Source organism: Rhinolophus sinicus, chromosome 4, assembly GCF_057876585.1.
Source record: "Rhinolophus sinicus isolate RSI-liver-muscle chromosome 4, RSI-T2T, whole genome shotgun sequence".
NCBI lineage: Eukaryota > Metazoa > Chordata > Mammalia > Chiroptera > Rhinolophidae > Rhinolophus > Rhinolophus sinicus.
Window position 1 is genome coordinate 77,720,483 of NC_142504.1, and position 17,689 is coordinate 77,738,171.

Here is a 17,689-nt window from a genome sequence, read left to right on the forward strand (position 1 = left end):
GAGCTTAGTTGGCTGTTTCCTGCTTGAACTGCTGCAGACCTGTTGCAGAGCTGCTATGCGGGTCTCTGCTCTGGATTGCTCTTCTGGTCCCTGCAGAAAGTGAGGGGCTACGGGATGGCTGGACACAAGAATGGAAGGAAAGTACTCAAAGATGTGGTGCTCCCTGCTGACCTCCTCCGCCCTCCAGCAGCCTGTGAATGGCCAACCAGAGAAGTACCAACCCTGCTGGAATTGTTGAGAAACATTCCATATTCGTAGTTGCTAAGCTTGACCTATGTGCTAGAATAACATGTTTTTTTTTTCTGAATGAAGCTCATGCTGTCGGCCTCTCCTAGACCTAAATGGTGAGGACCACACAGTGCTGCCCTAATTGAGCAGAACATTGCAGCTTCTTTACTAAAAGGCACATTGTGGTTGAAACTTTGGAAAAAGTGCTTCCATTTCACATGCATTTTTATCCTCTCATTTTCTTGTTCTATTAAAAATGTCCAAATAAGTTTGGTGTGTGGGGAGGAAGGACACATTAGCACTACATAACGAAGAAAATTAATTATGCTAAGACAGTTGAGTTTGTTCAACACACTCCTTCCTCTGGGTTGCAGAAGACGTAGATGTCCAGTGACGGGAATGAGTAGCTCTAGGCTTTACTTCTGGGTGGATAGCAGGGGGTGGTGGTGGAGAACCTCTGTCCTTTTATCAGGAAAGGGGCCCTAAGCAGAGCAGGAGGAGGGGTTCACCCACGGCTCCAGGAGCTCTAATGTCAGGACTGTTGTGATTGGTCACCCTCTGGCCCCATCCCGTGCTCGGCCTGGTGACCTGCAGGTCACACTGGAAAGCCACCCTGGAACACCTGGGTGAAGGCAGACTTCTTGGCATCCAAGAAGTCCATGGGTACCCAGTCAAACCCACAGGAGCAGACTTTTCTAAGTCTTAGAGAAGAGCAAAGCATCAAAGCACATAGTGATAAAGCATGCGTTCGAATCCATGGTCAGTCACACCCCCTCGTTCACTTTCGGCGCATCACTTACTTGCTTGTGCCCCCTTAGTTAAAGCATTTAGAACGTGGCACCTAATTGATACTTACTAAATATTAGCTGTTACTATGTCTGCTTAAGTACATTGACACAGGGCATTGCAACGTCAGCTCTGTTGCTGGTCTAGCTGAGTGAACGCCCACGGAGCCAGGCTGGTGTTGGGCAGGCTGGTGTGCTCATGATTCATTTAACCCTTGTCCTTCAGGCCTTGGTGCCCCACTGGGTGCAACACCCTGCCCTTGCAGCAGTGACCAAGACTTGGGTCTGAGGTGTCTGATGAGAAACATCTCCTTTGAGATAGGAGACACACCTCTGTGTGTGTGCCACATCTTTGTAGACAAGCCACATGTGTCGTCCTTCAGTTGTCATTAAGAGCACAGCCTGTCATATCTGAGCAGACCTGTGTATTTTAGCACAGAGGTCCGAAGAGTTCCTCAATCTAAGTATTATACTAGGCTGGTAAAACTTACCGCAACTCAAGAACATGGTCCCCAGTAAAAGCAGTTAATACAGACGGTACCAAAAAAATGTATGCACATTTTTATTGAGTATTAAAATTGTAATATATACCAAAGCAAAAGATGAGTATAAGTCATGTGTCTATATTTTTTGGCACCCCTGGTATTTATTGGGTATGTATTATTTGCCAGGCAGTTAATATTATTTGCCACATCTGCCATATGGACGCGTTTACGCTTTACAACATTCCAATAAGATAGTTACTAATTTTATCCTACTTTTTTTACATGAGGAAACTGATGAGTTAGTAAGCTGCCTGAAGTCATACAAAGGTGACCACACTGGCATTTGAGGCTGGGAATGTTTCTTTGGTCCTGTCAGCTACTGTAGACATGAAACACTGTGGAATGAACAGACAGCCAGTGTTGTACCCCCAGCGACAGGTACTCAGGTGCTGCTCTGAAGCACAGCGCTGCCTAGACTGTGTATGGAGGGGCTGCCATGTGCTAAACCTTTGGACTCACTGTGTGGAAGAAGAGGGTGGCAAATGATTAGCAGCTCTTGTGATCAGTGCACTCCTGAAAGTGGAAGGGGATGAGTAACTAACTCAGCGAAGGGGGGAGGAAATGCTTCCTGGGGAGGTGACTTCTGAGCTAGGTTTTGAAGAATAAATAGGAGTTCACTAAGTGTACCTACATAGGGCACAGCAGGCAGAAGAAATAGCATGGGAAGGACAGAGGTATAAAACAGCAGGGGCTTTAAGGTGGGGCATTGCAAGTCCTTTAGCACGATGAGTGGTAAAGCATGGGAGGAAATGCCGCGTATGTGTTGAGGCTGGAGAGGCAGAAAGAACTAGAAGACAGAGGCCTGGGTGTGCCATGCCAGGGAACCTGACTTTATCCTGAGAGTATAGGGAATTTAATATCACAGTTTTAAAACAAGGTCAAAATCCCTAAACCTTGATGCCGTTACTAGTACTGTGGTTTTTTTTCTCCTGTTTTTATTATTACGATTATTGAAGGAAAAGATTACCAAAGTCAATAAGCTCCATATCTGATGTGTACGGCTGTTGTGCTAAAGAATGTTGTTTTTTAGTCTCCTCCACTCGTCTCTCCATTTTTTTCATCAGCAGTTATTTTCACAAATGTTATTCTCAGATGCCAGGATAAGTACTTTTGAGAGGTTTTTTTTTTTTTTTTAATGTTTTTCTAAGTGGCCTTTGATTGCATAAGAACATCATGTAGAACTGTTTCCAGTAGTATCTTTATAGCAGGAATGGAGGCTAAGACTGATTATGTAATTGTTCCCTTAATTTATTCTCAGAACCTAACATGCTGCCAGCGTATTAAAAGAAAACAAAAAACCTAATGATCATAATGGCATCTGAGTGTCTTTCCTGCTCACGGTTTCTGGCACTGTTGCTCTTGCATTGTATACTGCAGAGTAAATATCAATGGTTTAAATGTGGCATGACTTTCGGCTCAGCACTGGGCACCCCCAGACTCATAGCTCTGTCTCTCATCTTGCATGTGCAGCCCACAGCCAGCAACTCTCACCAGAGAAAGGATTCATGTGTACTCGTTAGGGACCCTCATTGGTGTCTCGCATGTTCACATTTGGATCAGGAGAGGCAGCAAACTGCTGCTGTGCTGAGGTTGCATTTTATAAGGCGCACAGAACACCATCTGTCAGAGGAGGTGGTGGGAGCGTGCAAATACTGCCATGAATTCCATGAATGCTTAATTGCTAGAGAATTTTTTTTTTAATTTAAGAGTCTTTGCATTTAGTTTGTTTGTTTGTTTGTTCTTTTTTTTATTTTTTAGAATAGTCCTTATCAGTGGCAGAAGATCCTTCTGTAGTATATTTTCAGTGCTGCCGTATCGCGACAGTGCCCACGTGGGGTATGTATATGCATGCTTGCTTTGTAGTTCTCTGGGTGAAAAGTTGTGATGCCATGTGCATAATGTGCTGCTCTTTCCATTTCAAAGAACATGCCTCACTTTGACACTGCAAATTCAATATTTGTAAATGTGAAAGAAAAAAAAGTTCCACTTCCTTTTCAACCAGAAAGCTTCCTTGTTATTTTGTGTGTGCATGCATGTGTGTGCATGTGTGTCCTCACCGTATTGCCTCCTGTTTCTAAATATGCATTTTGTCATCTCTTCCAACACTGTAAAGCAAGAACAATACAGGGCCCACTCTATCCCACAGGGCCTTGCTGACTTTTGGAGAAAGGTAGGTCCGGAGAGGAATTAGACAAACCGTGTAGCATCCTGCCTCCTTGCATTTTGGGCTTAGGGCTGGGAACTGACCGGCAAGCTGGAGCAAATATTAAAGCAGAGTAGTACCAGGAACAGACTTAATGTGATTTGCAACAGGCCAGAGAAACAATCACCTCTCTAGATCAACAAGCCCCTCCTTTTGCTGTGAAAAAAGTAGGTAAGTGAGTCTCTGCTCTTGCAGAGCCTCCCGCCTCATTCCCCATCTCTGAACTCTGCTCATTTCCTCATCTGGGTCTTACTCCCTCGCCCCTCCCCTGTTCACTGCATCTGGTGTTTGTTGTCAGGGAGCTGCTGGTATTTAGGACAGGACAGTTCACTGCGTAGGATGCTGGGAGCATTGTGGGGTGTTGGCTTTGGCCTCTGCAAACTAAATGCTGGCATTGCCCTCTGGTCGTTGTGACAACCACACACTGTTCACACATGACCATTACCCCGTGGGAGGGCAGGATGGTCCCTGGTGCTGATTCATCATTTACAGTAGCACCCCTTATCTGCGAGGGGGATATTCTAAGACCCCCAGTGGATACCTGAAACCATGGATAGTACTGAGCCCTACATAGACTATGATTTTCCAATGCACTGCATACCTATGATAAAGTTTAATTTAGAAATTAGACGCAGTAAGAGGTTAACAACAATAATAATAATGAAATAGAACAACTATAACTATACTATAATAAAAGTTATGTGAATATGGTATTATTAAGTAAAATAGGGTTATTTGAACACAAGCATTGTGACACAGTGACAATTGATTTGATAACCAAGATGGCTACTAAGTGCCTAACGGGTGGGGAGCGTCTACAGTGTGGAGACTCTTGTCAAAAGGTAACTCACATCCCAGGGGGGATGGAGCAGGATGGTGCTAAATTTTATCAAGCTACTTAGAACAGCATGCCATTTAAAACCTATGGATTGCCTGTTTTTGGAATTTTCCATTTAATATTTTCGGATCGTGGTTGATGGTGGATAACTGAAATTGCAGAAAGCAAAACTACAGACAAGGGGGGACTACTGTATTTCAGAAGGGGTCACCTGTAGGATTATCAGGAGATTCAGCTATTCTGTCTCTTGGCCCCGATGAAGAAGCAAAATGAATATGTGGGGTCACAAGATATAAACTTTTTTCATCTTGGACATGAACAAACTCAAACTCACCACCACTTCCGATTTCATAGGTGAGGAAACAAGATGCAGAAAGGTTCATTTTTTTCCTGTAACAAAACACATAATTGGATCCTTTGTAATACTAACGGAGAAAAGAACGTGCCCATTTCAGCGGCATATGCTACTTAAGTATCACACAAGAAACTATGAGCACAATTCAAAATATTGTAACTTAGCACTAGGATTAAGAAGTGTTCTGCTTTATAAATGTTTTAATGAGCAGAATTCTTATTTATGAATAGCTGCCATTTATCATAATTATGACTTTTTTTACTAGTTATTGGGAAACAACTATGCTCAAATAATCAAAATATTTATACTAGTAAATTGCATACATCTATGTTTTAAACTACTTTAGTTCATATACATATTAGCTAATACCTTTGCACTGTGGAAAATTCCTTTATTTTTATGCTAAAGCTCTTTCTGTGACCAGGACATAAGTCATAGAATTTCAGGGGTGGAAAGGACTTTAGAGATGACATAGTATGGTCTCCCTGCTTCACAGCTCAGGTTGTAGGTACAGGGGGGTGAAGCTCTCCACTAGGGTTTCCAGGCAGGAATTCCCGCACGTTCTCAGGAGTGTTTTTCGCTTTCCCGTTCCCAAATCCCCAGATATAAACTGTTTTCTGTTCTCCACGATGAATCGTTTCCACAAAGTGACGGCCGATACTACCAAGCACCTGGGTTCAAGGAGTCGATTTTTCCGATTTCCCGACCAACTTTTCTTAGGATACGGGAATGGGAAAGCGAAAAAAATTCCTAAGAATAGGTGGGAATTCCTGCCTGGAAACCCTACTCACCACCTCCCTAGTAGAGCCCAGGACGCAGACCTCCCAGCCCACTGACTTTGTGGTTTCTAGCTCCCATGTTTCCGTTGTACTTAAGCACGTGGACTAGACCACATGTGCCTGATTATTCCAGACAAGCGCAAACCACCCTGCTGACAGGGGCGATGTACAATTTCAACTTCATCACAAGGAAGTTCTAAAAACAGGAAACTCAAAAGTTCATCCACTGTGTACTTAAACCTCCTTTACATGGAAAGCATCTATCAGCGTGGCCTTATCTCTTTCCGGTTTTGTTTTCTGGCTCCTCATGCTGCCCTTGAGCTTCCCAAGTCTCGCTCTCACATCATGGCTTGCCCTCCCTCCCTTCTGACCCCAAAGCTTTGTTCTTGGTTTTAAACTGAACTGAACACTTACATTGGCTCCAGTCATCAGTTGGCCAAGGCAAACAGGCCAATCTTAGGAGAGGTTTCACCATCTACCCATTCATTCATTCATTCATTCATTCATTCATTCATTCATTCATTCATTCATTCATTCATGCTTTTAGCCCTTCAGTCATTTCTTCTGCCCCTAGTGAGCACAAGGCCCTGATGGAGGCTTGGGGTGGGGGAGCGGTGCAGGGATGAGTAAGACCCACTCTCCCGGAGTTTATCATTGAGCAAGGAAGTCAGACATGTGAACAGCCAAGATAGCTGGACTTGGGCGGTAAGACGTGCTAGAGAGTGTTTTAACGGCCCTCAAATCTTTATCAGTGTCCACATTGACAGTAAATCTGCAATCTTCAGTAAAAGCTGTGTTTGCTACATAAAGTCTCATTTTTGCCACCTACCCCTCTAAGTATATTGTCATCCCTGCCTGCCTCCTATGTAGAGATTCAAGGGTGCCCGCCGCACAGCAGCATTCATTCATTCCCTCCACAAGATCTATTAAACCTACTGCGTTCCAGGAACTGTTCTAGTTAGTGGGGATATAATGGTGAATAAGAAAATGTCTCTTTCCTCACAGAGCTTAATGGTAGGAGACAGAAACGAACTAACAAACAAACTAACCGTCAAACAAAAGAACAAACAATGAAATGAGTCCTAAGCAGTGTGCGGGTGGAGCGCTGAGGAAGGAGTCCAGTGAATTCAGATGGAGGAGTCTGGGAGTGCTCCCCAGAGAAGGTGGCTCTTTAGCTAGACGTAGAAGTGTGTGGTCTTGGAGAGGTGGAGAAAGATATTCCAGCCCCAATTTGGACTTCTGAGCATGTCAGAATGCGGATGATCTGGCTCCTTGGAAACTTCTGCGCAGGGTCTCTGTCATGCCTGACCTACTGAGAGAACTCAGTAACGTACCATTCCAGCGGAATCCCACTGCTGACTGCCACTGCCATATTCATGCCTCTATAGTGAGAAAGGGGAGGCGGTGGAGGCAGAAAGAAGTGGGCTATGTTGGGAGACCAGGTCCTGGTCCTGGATGTCACTGTCACAGGCCCATCACTCAGCCTTTTGGGTCTCAGTTCCCTTGTTTGCCCAATGGGGAGGTTTGGCTAGACTCCAAAGAGTCTATTCCAAAAGACTCTTATTCCAAAGATCCTGTGAGCTCAGATAGCATGTCTTTGTGTTCTCCTTGTCAACTTCGTTAGTGTGGAAGCCGTAGGTCTGGTTCAATAAGGAGTTTATAAATGGGACGTGCTGTTCACACTCCACATCCACCAATGATCGAGAGCTCCGATCTGAATCATTCTCTGTCCAATGTTTTAAAATTTGAGATTTAAAAGAATGTTCAGATCTGGTGACTTTTTGCAGTTTTATTTGGTATGTTTCCTCTTATGAGCTACAAGGATAGGGGCTTAATCAACCCAGCCTTGAGAACAGGAACCCTTTAGGGTCATTTTACATGCCACCAGACTTATGCTAAGCTGACAATAGGATAATTCGCAAAGTGATGTCTAGAGCTTCTGCTTGCAGCAGACTGCCCTGATTAGTTCACAACTGCCCCAATCTTCAAACTGTTCTTTCCTGCCTTGATAAATAGATACAGATATCTGAGAAAAGAGCATCTTTCCTTAAGATTAGCTGATCGTGTAGTCAAACCTTTGTGTGAACGTGACACATAGAGGTAATAACATACGCTGAAACATAAGTAATGCTTACAGTATGCCAGGCATTGTTCTAAGTGCTTTATATACATTGGCTTATTTAATCTTCAGAACCACCTCATGAGGTAAGTTCTCTAGCGATCATTTTACACATGTGAGGCTGGGGCAGGGAGAGGCGGGGCAGCAGTGGCAGAGGTCGGAGGCAGGCAGGCAGGCTCTGTGCCGTGCAGGGTTCTCTGCTTTGGGGCTGGCACCCTCGCAAAGGCAGTCCCGAAGTGCTAGTGTTCACCTGAGAGCTGAGTGGGTTTCCCTTCACCATCACCCCTTTGGGGCTGGGCTTGCTGGCTCTGGACCAGCAACAAGCAGGTGGCACCAGCTGACGGATGTGCATCTGGGTGATGACAGAGCTCCATGCATGTGCCATAGGAGGGTCGCTTTCTGGGGAGCCAGTGGCCGAGGTGCTGAGTGGTGGCCTTCTGATGGCTTTGGAGGTTACCGGTTTATACTGCAGCCTCGGCTCCTCCAAGGGCAAACTTCAGGCAACTCTGGGTGGAGTCAATTCCCCTCTCTGGGTATTTGTTGGTTATAGAATAGGAAGGCATGAATTACAGAATTAAAGACTAGGGACGTGGTCCCATTCTCCAGGTGTCGACACAATGCAGACACTGTGCATGGGCTTCACGGGTTCCTGACAAAGTGCTGCTCACTCGCATCTCCCCAGCAGCTTCCCAGCTGCAGCCAGGTCGCCCCGCAACACCACAGGGAAGCGATTTAGGGACCGGGAGGGTCTTCTTCCTGTCTTTACGCCATGCATGAAAAATGCTTCTCTTTGAGAAAGTGTGTAAAACAGTTACATTAGAGGATTAGTACAGCACCAAACATGTCTTCACAAAAGGATTGGTAACAGGGCTTTTTAAATTAAAGAGCTCTCTTACTTTCTTAATAAGTGTTCTTATTTTATATCTTAAAGTATTGTTTGACAGAGTTTTCTTTCTTCAGGAAATCATCTGTTAGATAACATGAGCTGCTTCTAATAACCGTCCTTTCTTCCTGTACTTTCACTTTAGGAATTCAGGCTTGCTGGTCCCTTGAAGCTGCAGTGGCTCTGATGGGCACAGAGGGGTATAGTGCAGGGTGGGTTAAACTCAGACAGTGGGGTCTTCACTGTGGTCACTCCGGGCTTCTGCACCCTCTTTCCCAAACCCCTTTGGAATTCCTTGACTTTAAAAAAAAAAAAAAATTATATATATATATATATAATTAGTTCCATGTGTACAAAGCAGTGTAATAGTTAGACATTTATCATTTATACCCCTCACACAGTGTCAACCCCCTTCTCCCCATCCACTGCCCCTCTGATGTCGCACACAGCCATTACATTTCCACTGTCTCTATTCCTAATGCTGTACGGAGTTCCTTGGTTTTCAGTGGTTTCCTCCACCTAGCCCTTGATCAACTCAAGATTGTCAGAACATCTCCAAACGAGCATCGTGTGATCAAAATGTAAATAATACACAGCTCCATTTTGAGCAGATCAACACACGATTTTCCTTTCATGTATACTGTTTTTGCTTAAAGCAAGGGACATCTTTGGATTGAATCTAGTGCAGAGTTAGAAGAGAGTGGTTTTCCCAGGTCAGGACTGGGGGGAGGGGGCAGTGGGGAGCTTTACCAGGTCATTGGAGGCCCTCTCAGTGTCTGGGGTGGATTGAGCCCCTGCCTTTGTCCTCCTCGCCACTACCCACCCAGCCCCGCCTCACACAGACACAGCCTGGCCCTTGCTGCCCTCCCTTGGCCCAGCAAGGCCATTTCTAATGAAGTGCACGTGTTGGTAAGATGTTGGGGTTTACTGGCATGCTTAGATTGGAGACTAGCTATAGGCCATGCTCACTCCTTTCAGATAACACAGCACTTGAGACTGGATTTCACTAATCATTACCAGGGACGGATTGCATTTCATGGGCTGAACTCAGTGAGCAGAAACCACTTCCGAGGATGTGGAAGCCCTTCCTGGACACAAGGGTATTGCCACTTCTCCTTGGGGTGTCCCCGAGCTAATTCATGAACAGATATCTGACCTGGAAGTTTGGCCCGGGAATGCCAGTTCACCCAAGCTGAATGACAGGGAACGCTCTTCAGCTCTGAGAATAGACTTTTAGAGTGGGAAGGGACTTGGACACTGTGTAGTCTTTTGGTTTTTAGACTTTTTTTAGCTGTAGAAACCATTCTTCCAACACAAGTTTAGACAGAACACCAATAAATAAAGCAGCTAACCACAGAGCTCTTCCAGAACAGTGGGAATGGAGACAAGAAGCCTGCTTATCTCCACTCCGTCCCTCATGACCCCGTTGGGAAACTGTAGTCCTTATCTGTGCCTGTCGTCTGTACCAGTAGGGTGCATAGGACAGAGCTGATGGTCAGGTCGAATCCTTGGTCCTGGTTCATTGGCCTTGCTGGTCCCAGACTTACTCACCTGTAAAGTTGGCTAGAATGTCATCCCCAGGGATTTTTGAGACTGTGAAGTGAAATATTACATACGAAAGCTCTAAGCACTGTGCCAGGCTATGGTAAATACTCTTTAAATGGTAGCTTTCGTTTCGTTTTTGTCCAATCACAAGAGCTAGTTCATTGCTTTTTCTAGATCTGCCCCAACACAGCAAATCTCACACGGGTTCATGATGGCTTAGCCAGTTGTGCATTTCTACAAACACAAAGGATGCATCTTCAGATCTGCTTTTATTTAGTCTTTAAATTGGTTTCCTCAGAGGTACAGGTAAAGAAAATCTGGAAAGCACATAAAAATAAAAGGAAGTTAAAAATGACTGAGCCTCCCCTAAACAAACCCATCGTTACCATTCTGTTCTATTTCCTTCCAGTCTTTTTTTCCCTAGTGCGTGTATGGAATATGAAGAGATGATTGTTTTGTTTTGATCTTTCTTGCTGGTGTGAAGAAGCTTTGCCAAATCCCACCTTTTAAAACAAGCTATTGGAAGCCGGTTATGGAGAAGAGGAACAGATGTTGCCCGTCTTTTTCACTATAACTGTAACATCAAACCTTCCCATAGCTGTAAACACTCTTCTCCGATTAAGCTTTTAAATTATACCATTTCTGGGAAGAGTCCCAGCCTTAAACCAGCTCCTCTTCTCTCAGCCGACAGTTGCCAAGGCCCATCTGAGACTTTTTGCCTTTTATTCACATTAGTCACTGCCTTCTCATTTCTGGTGTGGAGTTGTGGTTTGGCTTGGCGACTCTCCACTTATAAAATGAGTTTTAAGCAAGTTTCTCGACTTTCCTAAGTAGGCAGACCCCACACCTCGTCCACACCTTTAGCTAGGACCACTGCCCCTCCTCTTGCTCACCAACCCCCACCCTGTCCTCTGGGCTGCTGTGCCATCACCAAGGGACCAGGAGTGGAAAACCTGAGAGCTGCAAAGGAATCTATGGGTTCAGAAATAGAGAGAAAAGGGAAGAAATCATGAAAAACAGGAACAGCTTAGGAGAAAGGATCCTAGAGTCCCGAAAAGACAAGGAGATTTGGAGAGGGAGGTGGAAATAAGGCAAATTCAACCTCCTTTAAAATGTTGCTGAAGGTCAGCCCCAAACCAAGAAACCATGAGGGAGACTCAGCTTTCTCCTACTCACCCTCTTTCACCCTCTGACCTGTTACTCCTACGACCAGAGCTTTTACTTGGACTATGGAGCTAGTTCAGTTATTGGCTAAAAGGGCATTGTGTGGGGCTAATCTCCATTTATAACATCATGCCAATAGGAATATGCATTCCGAGTTCCCGAAGGCCAGCTCAAAAGCTTTCGGAACACAACCCACTGGTAAGTGAGAGACTGCAGGCATTGTGTTGAGGGCCAGTCCCAGGACTGTCCCTGCGCATAAGGTCACAGACATGAGTGCCCCGATGATCTTTATTTCCTGAAACATATGGACATCAGTAGGTGTTCCTGTATATATGGATCTGATCGAAAGGAAGTAGGAGCAAACCCAGTTAATTTGTAGTTGGGGATTCTGTAAAATAACCAAGCTAGCGATTGCAGCGAAAAATAGCCTCTGTGATATGTGTGTGTTTACAGACCCATTGAGATAACCGTTGCTGATTGATTGATAGTAAGCTTACTACAGAGGTATCGGAGACCATGTGATGAAGAAAATGGCTTCCTAGTAGAGTCCAAGGTGTCTCTGGGGCTGTGTTTTAAAATAGCAGCTTCCATGTGGTGTTTATGTCCTTAGCTTTTGGCATTGGGGCATTTCAGATGAGGTCATCATACTCTTGGGTCCATTTCCTGAATGTTGATCACTTTGTGACACAGAGAACAGCTTCTACTATTCTTAGAGAGGGGCTCCAAGCCTAAATGCTCCCTGCCTAGGCCGGCCCTGGGTCCATCCCTGCTTCCTCCCCACCCACTTTCCCCCAAAACACCTCTTTTCGTTATGGAAAATTACACATTCACAAATTGTGTTTCTTTCCTCACACCAAGCATATTCCCACACAGAGACAGATTCTGGAATGATCTCATGGATGAATCATGCCGTTATCCGGCTGTTTATAGGAACTGCCTTTAGACAAAAGATTTTGGTGTAAGCTACATTAAGGTCCCTTCATTGTCTGCCAGTTACCCTTGGGGGATGGCTTATCCATGAAGTGCTAAGTGTGAGAAGGGCAGGACTATAAGACTGAAAAGCTCCTTTGATTTCACTTTTTTCTGTCAGCCCCGGGCCTTGTTCCATTGACTCTGAACTATAGGGGTATAACGTCTGCTCAGATACAAGTAAACAGACCCAATCCAAGATGGCAGCTACTATATTGTATGTGAAGAGGAAACAAATAGGGCTTCTTAAACTAATTCATGCTTCTGTTGTTGAATTCCAGTGGATGTAATCTCTTTATTAAAATTAGCTCACAATTGGCATTTCCTTTCCTAATCCAGCTTCAAGCTTTGCTTTCTGTACAGCAAATTTCTTTTTTGAAGGATCTGGAAATTTTGTTAATATTTAATTCGCTTTTAAATTATTTACACCTCAAAGTGTTCCACCTATTGTTGTCCTTTGAAGAGCAAGTGCCTAGGTGAGCTCCCAGCTGGCATGCCAAAGTCTTGAGTTCAGAGCACATTGGAGAAATCATTACTGATGGAAGTCAGGCCATCCCCATCTTGTAAGCAGAAAGCCCTGGGAACTAGTTAATTGGTCACACACACTTTGCATCTACTTCCCAGTTGTTAAGTATTTAAATCTTTTTTTTTTTCTTTTTAAAGAGAAATACTGGTTTATTAACCATAAGCTCTCTAAGGAAAGGGACTTATCTTCAACTTCTTGTTTTCTAATAGGGAATCTTGTTTGATCGATTCCATGCATTATGGCTCAGTAAGCTTTCAGAAAAGAAAAGATCATTTTGCCTATTACACAAGATGAAATCAGGAGTTGGCCATTGTGTGGTTATTAGTGACCTAGGCAACCCCCTTTGGGCACCAGGATATCTAGATTGGCCATCTGCTCTGACCAGATGACTCCACAACTGTGAAATCATGTACATTCACTTTATGCTGTGGGAGCCAAAACTAAGACAGAGGTCCAGGGGTTTTCCAACCATGAAGTTACAGGCTTTCAAGGAGAGCTACATTAAGTGAATTGCAGTGCCATCCTATGAAGGATGGGTTTACACCTCTAAGAAGAACCAACCTATATTCCTGCTGCTTGCTTAGAAGTACAACTGCTGCTTGGCCATCTCCCCAAATGCATTTTCATCTCCTGTTTTAATCCTCTCCCCAATCTTCTGTGACACCCTCCCCTGTCCCCCCTTACACGATCCCTCATCCCCGCCACCCACACCGGCCAGCCTTTGTAAAAAAATATTTGTGCTGGGTTTTCAAAGTGTGTTTGTTGCCTACAACCTCTGCAAAAGTTAAGCAACTTAAGTAGACTGAGAGCTGTAGTGCCATCCAGGGCTATGGAAGAGAAGGAATCACACCATGTGTTGTCCATGGTGTGATTCTGTTAGTGTCTCTACTCAAATGAGATCTTTTCCTATAACCAGACTAAACGTGTTTATTTTTGAGTTCAAGCTACAGCATTGAAACCTTGCACACAATTTTGGACAATATCCACATATGGTATTTGAACTTGCCTCCATTCCATTTTTAGGAGTAGGTGGAACATAAATAAATTAATGTTTGAACTCAACATTAATCTGGGAAAAAATAATCTTCTAGGCTTTTCAAAGAAATTAAAAAGTCCAACTTCAGTTTGCTTTTAATTACTTTCAGCTGTAGTTCCACGGTGTCCAGCTCTATCTCCTGGTACAGGAGGGTAAATGCTGGCTTTTGAGCCAAAAAAGATATTTCTATTTTCATACACCATTGTAATGAGAGTTTAGTGATCTTACAAAGAAAACATCAAGATTTTATCACTACTCCACAGGGACTTCTGCTTAATTTATTTTTCACTGGAGTTTTTAAAACACTCTCTTTGGATGAACCAGTAACACTATTCAGAGTTCCTTTTTGCAGGCGACCTCCCACCCTCTCAGCTCCCAGAAAAGCAGGGCATGAAGAGCCATGGGTCTCTTGCTTGCTTTACACTCACATGTAAGGCCTGAGCAGTGACCTTATCTGTAAATTAGGTGGCACGATGTGAAATCACTGTTTAAGTAGGACAAAGTGGGCAAGTAACAACAATTTCATATGGTTCACATTAAATGGTTCAGCAATACAACAGCACTTAGCTACAGACGACCCTAGAGAAGTTTATAAGCCTCTTTGTGAAAGATATATTTTTCAGATCCTGAGAGTCTTAATATATACACATTCAAAAGTTGTTAAAAGAAACCAACATCATTGAAATAGATGAACTGTGTGTTTCCATGGACCGTTGTCCACGGACATGTGACTGTGCCAGCAGATGTGTGTACACATGTGCTCTTAATTCAAGCCCAGCAAAATGTCAACCCCAAAGTGAGTGACAACTTCTCCCTGAATCTCAGGCACAAAAATCGGCAATGTGTGCCTTCCGCCACCACCACGAAGCCTTCACTTTTCCAGAGCAGTTGTGATGTTGACTGCTGTGTCAGTGAGGTTTTTGACGTGCGAATGGAACAGATGTGAGCGCATCAGCTTCGTGTGCAAGAAAGGGTTCATTTCTATTTTTTTTTAAGAATCTACTTCATATGCACTATTAGCCCCCCCTTTTACAAAGTCAGAGGGAAATTCATACTTAATATCACTGGGCATCCCTCCCACCTCCCCTACAATGGGCAGAAGATGGCCGGGCCATTTTGGGGAAGAACACTGGCTGACAGAATCCAAGTCATTAAATATATCATCTGTGACTATTTACTTTATAAATTAGTGGTAGCCAAAGTCCTGATGAGTACGTTCTAGTCCAATACAGTAGCCACTCTCCACATGGGGCTTTTTAAACTTAAATTGAAATAAAAAATCCATTTCCTCAGTCAGCTTCTCACACTTCAGGCACTCACTTGCCACCTATGGCTCGTGGCTACCATATTGGGCAGCTCAGACGAGAAGATTTCCATCACCACAGGAGTTTCTGTGGACAGCGCTGAGCACTATGTGTTTTACTAGTAGCAGCCAAGGGTGACCCCACTATTGTCCTAGCTTGTTTTCTTACATTTAGAAAGTGGAATGATACAAGTGGAGAGCCAGTGGGAAGTGGCGGCTGCAGTATGCAGACCAACACAATCATTCTCGAGAGATCGGTGCCCGTGGGTAGGTGTGATGGAGTTTCCCCCGATGCAAAGTGTGGTCCAAAGTATCCATGAGGCACCTGGATAATCACCAGGTCTAACAATCCCTGTGTCTTTAAATGGGGTTTGGAGTTTCTCTCATGGAGAGGAGTCTTAGATCTTATATGAGCACCCAAAGTATAATTTTTGTTATGGCTCCATCTGCCTTGGAGGAGGCTTCAAGAAGGGGAGTGTGGGGTGAACATGGTTTGGTTTTGCAAACTGGGGTGTGTACATTTAGCAGCCAATGGCCAGCTGGCAAAGGCAGGGCTGCCTGTGGAAACAGTGAGCCTGGGAGCAAATTGAGACAGACAAAAAGGAGGACAATGGAAAAATATCCATGACCCATGTTGTCTGTCTGAACCAGCACCCATGAGATGGCAACAAGCCAGCCTACCTCAGCTCAGTAAACACTTCTTTAAACATCTTTACATACCAGACATTGTTGTAGACAGGCTATACACCTAGACTGAGACTCTTCCTGCCTGCAGCCCGTTCTCCATCCAGAAGCACTCTTTTTAAATAAATTTTTACTCAAGTATAGTTGGCAGACATTATTATATTAGTTTCAGGTGTAAGGAGCACTCTTCATAGGGCCCTATTTTAATACTCCTTATTTCTTTCGGTCTTCTCACCCCATAAACACATTCCCTGCTTTTATATTAACTTCAGCCCTAAATAACATTCTCTGGCAAAATAGAAACAAGGATACAATTGTTTGGCAGTTGGGAATTTGAGGCACGTGCTTGCTGCATTTGGCTTTGGGCAAGCAGAAAGTCCGGGGAAGCATGCTGTAGGATTTTTAATGAAACGCAAGGCGCTGCTGTCTTTGTATCAGCTCACCTCCTGGTCTTTCCCTATGGGGGCTCCTTGCTTCTGACCCACCGGCTGTTTTATCCTCGTTGCCTGGTTCTTGCTTTGTTAGTGCCCTGATGCATTCATTATCTCCATCCTTAATTGCTAGAGGAAGTCTTTTGAGAGCCACCCTGGATGGCTCATGTAGGAGGTGGGGAAGCAAAGCGAGTGGTCTCTGGCATATAGTCCTGAGGCTCTGGGGACTTGCTGGGCCCCACTCTTCTCCAACCTGCTCTTCTTTACAGCTGCAGATTTGAGGTCAATAACTGGAATGTAGGTTTCTCTGTTGGCACAGTATGTTGATAAAGCGATGTGACTTAAACCATCCTGGATCTCATGGCCCTCAGTGAGTGGGACCCCCAGCAGAGGAGGCACCCTCGGGAGAACTCAGACATCCTGACAGCGCTTCCATGGCTCAGATTGGAGCTCTCAATGGGATGATTTGCACCTTCTAACTAAGTGCTTACAGTTCTATGAGTTACTGTCCTGTTCTGTACTGTCCTTAAGGGGTGAGTTTAATCTTTGGAATTACCTGAAGTCATTTACAGTCAAATCTGATCAATGGTGGTGGTGATGGTGGTGGGGACACTGCTTAAAGTAATAGTGTTCAGGGGAAAAAACATGTATATAAAGTTTGAACACTGGGATAGCTTGGCTATTTGCTTTTTTCTGCATGAATTTAATGTCAATTCCAAAAGGGACTCCAGAGACGTATTAAGCATGGCGGAACAATGGCTTCCCAAGGAAACTGCCTTAAAAATGTGGTCCTTACTGGGTACAGATGTTGGGTATTTCTTTTGAAAATTTCATGACTCACACTTGGCATTATAGATAAGACTAGGGAGCCAATTCATCCATGGGACATCCATAGACAAGGATGAGCGCCCAACAAAATGAGAGAATCCTGTGTTTCTCCGTAGACGTGGAGGGGGCTTCTGTCTCTCTTTTCCCCTTTCACCTGGTTCCCTTTCTCTCTTTCTCTTTTTCCTTGATTCCTTTACCTTGGGTCCAGAGAGTCTTGCCTTTACATTTTCTATATTCTTGCTTAGGTTGTAAAAAGACAGCCCCTGAGTATGGTGCCTCTTCTGGCCACACAGCAAGAATACTGCTGGCCTGAGGTGGCTTTGACTAACAAGCACTGTGTCACAGAAGCAGAAGCTGGGGGAGAGTCCTTCCCAGATGTAGCTGCAATTTAGAATCACCTGGGGAGCGTTTAAAACTGCTGCCTTCCAGGTTGCTCCCCACACCACTTGAGTCAGAATGGCTGGGGTG

General features: G+C 44.4%; 1 protein-coding gene across 2 annotated transcripts in view; it reads left to right on the forward strand.

Annotated features, from left to right (window-relative positions):
• The window catches only part of CABLES1 (Cdk5 and Abl enzyme substrate 1), a 108,819-nt gene that overhangs the window by 67,198 nt on the left and 23,932 nt on the right, over positions 1-17,689 (forward strand). Inside the window, exon 4 of one of the 2 annotated variants that reach the window (XM_019741223.3) lies at positions 3,317-3,394. The exons of the other annotated variant lie outside the window; for it this stretch is intronic. Coding sequence (XP_019596782.3) covers positions 3,317-3,394 — 78 coding nt within the window. The remainder of the gene's footprint in view (positions 1-3,316; positions 3,395-17,689) is intronic. 2 annotated transcript variants of the gene reach the window in all.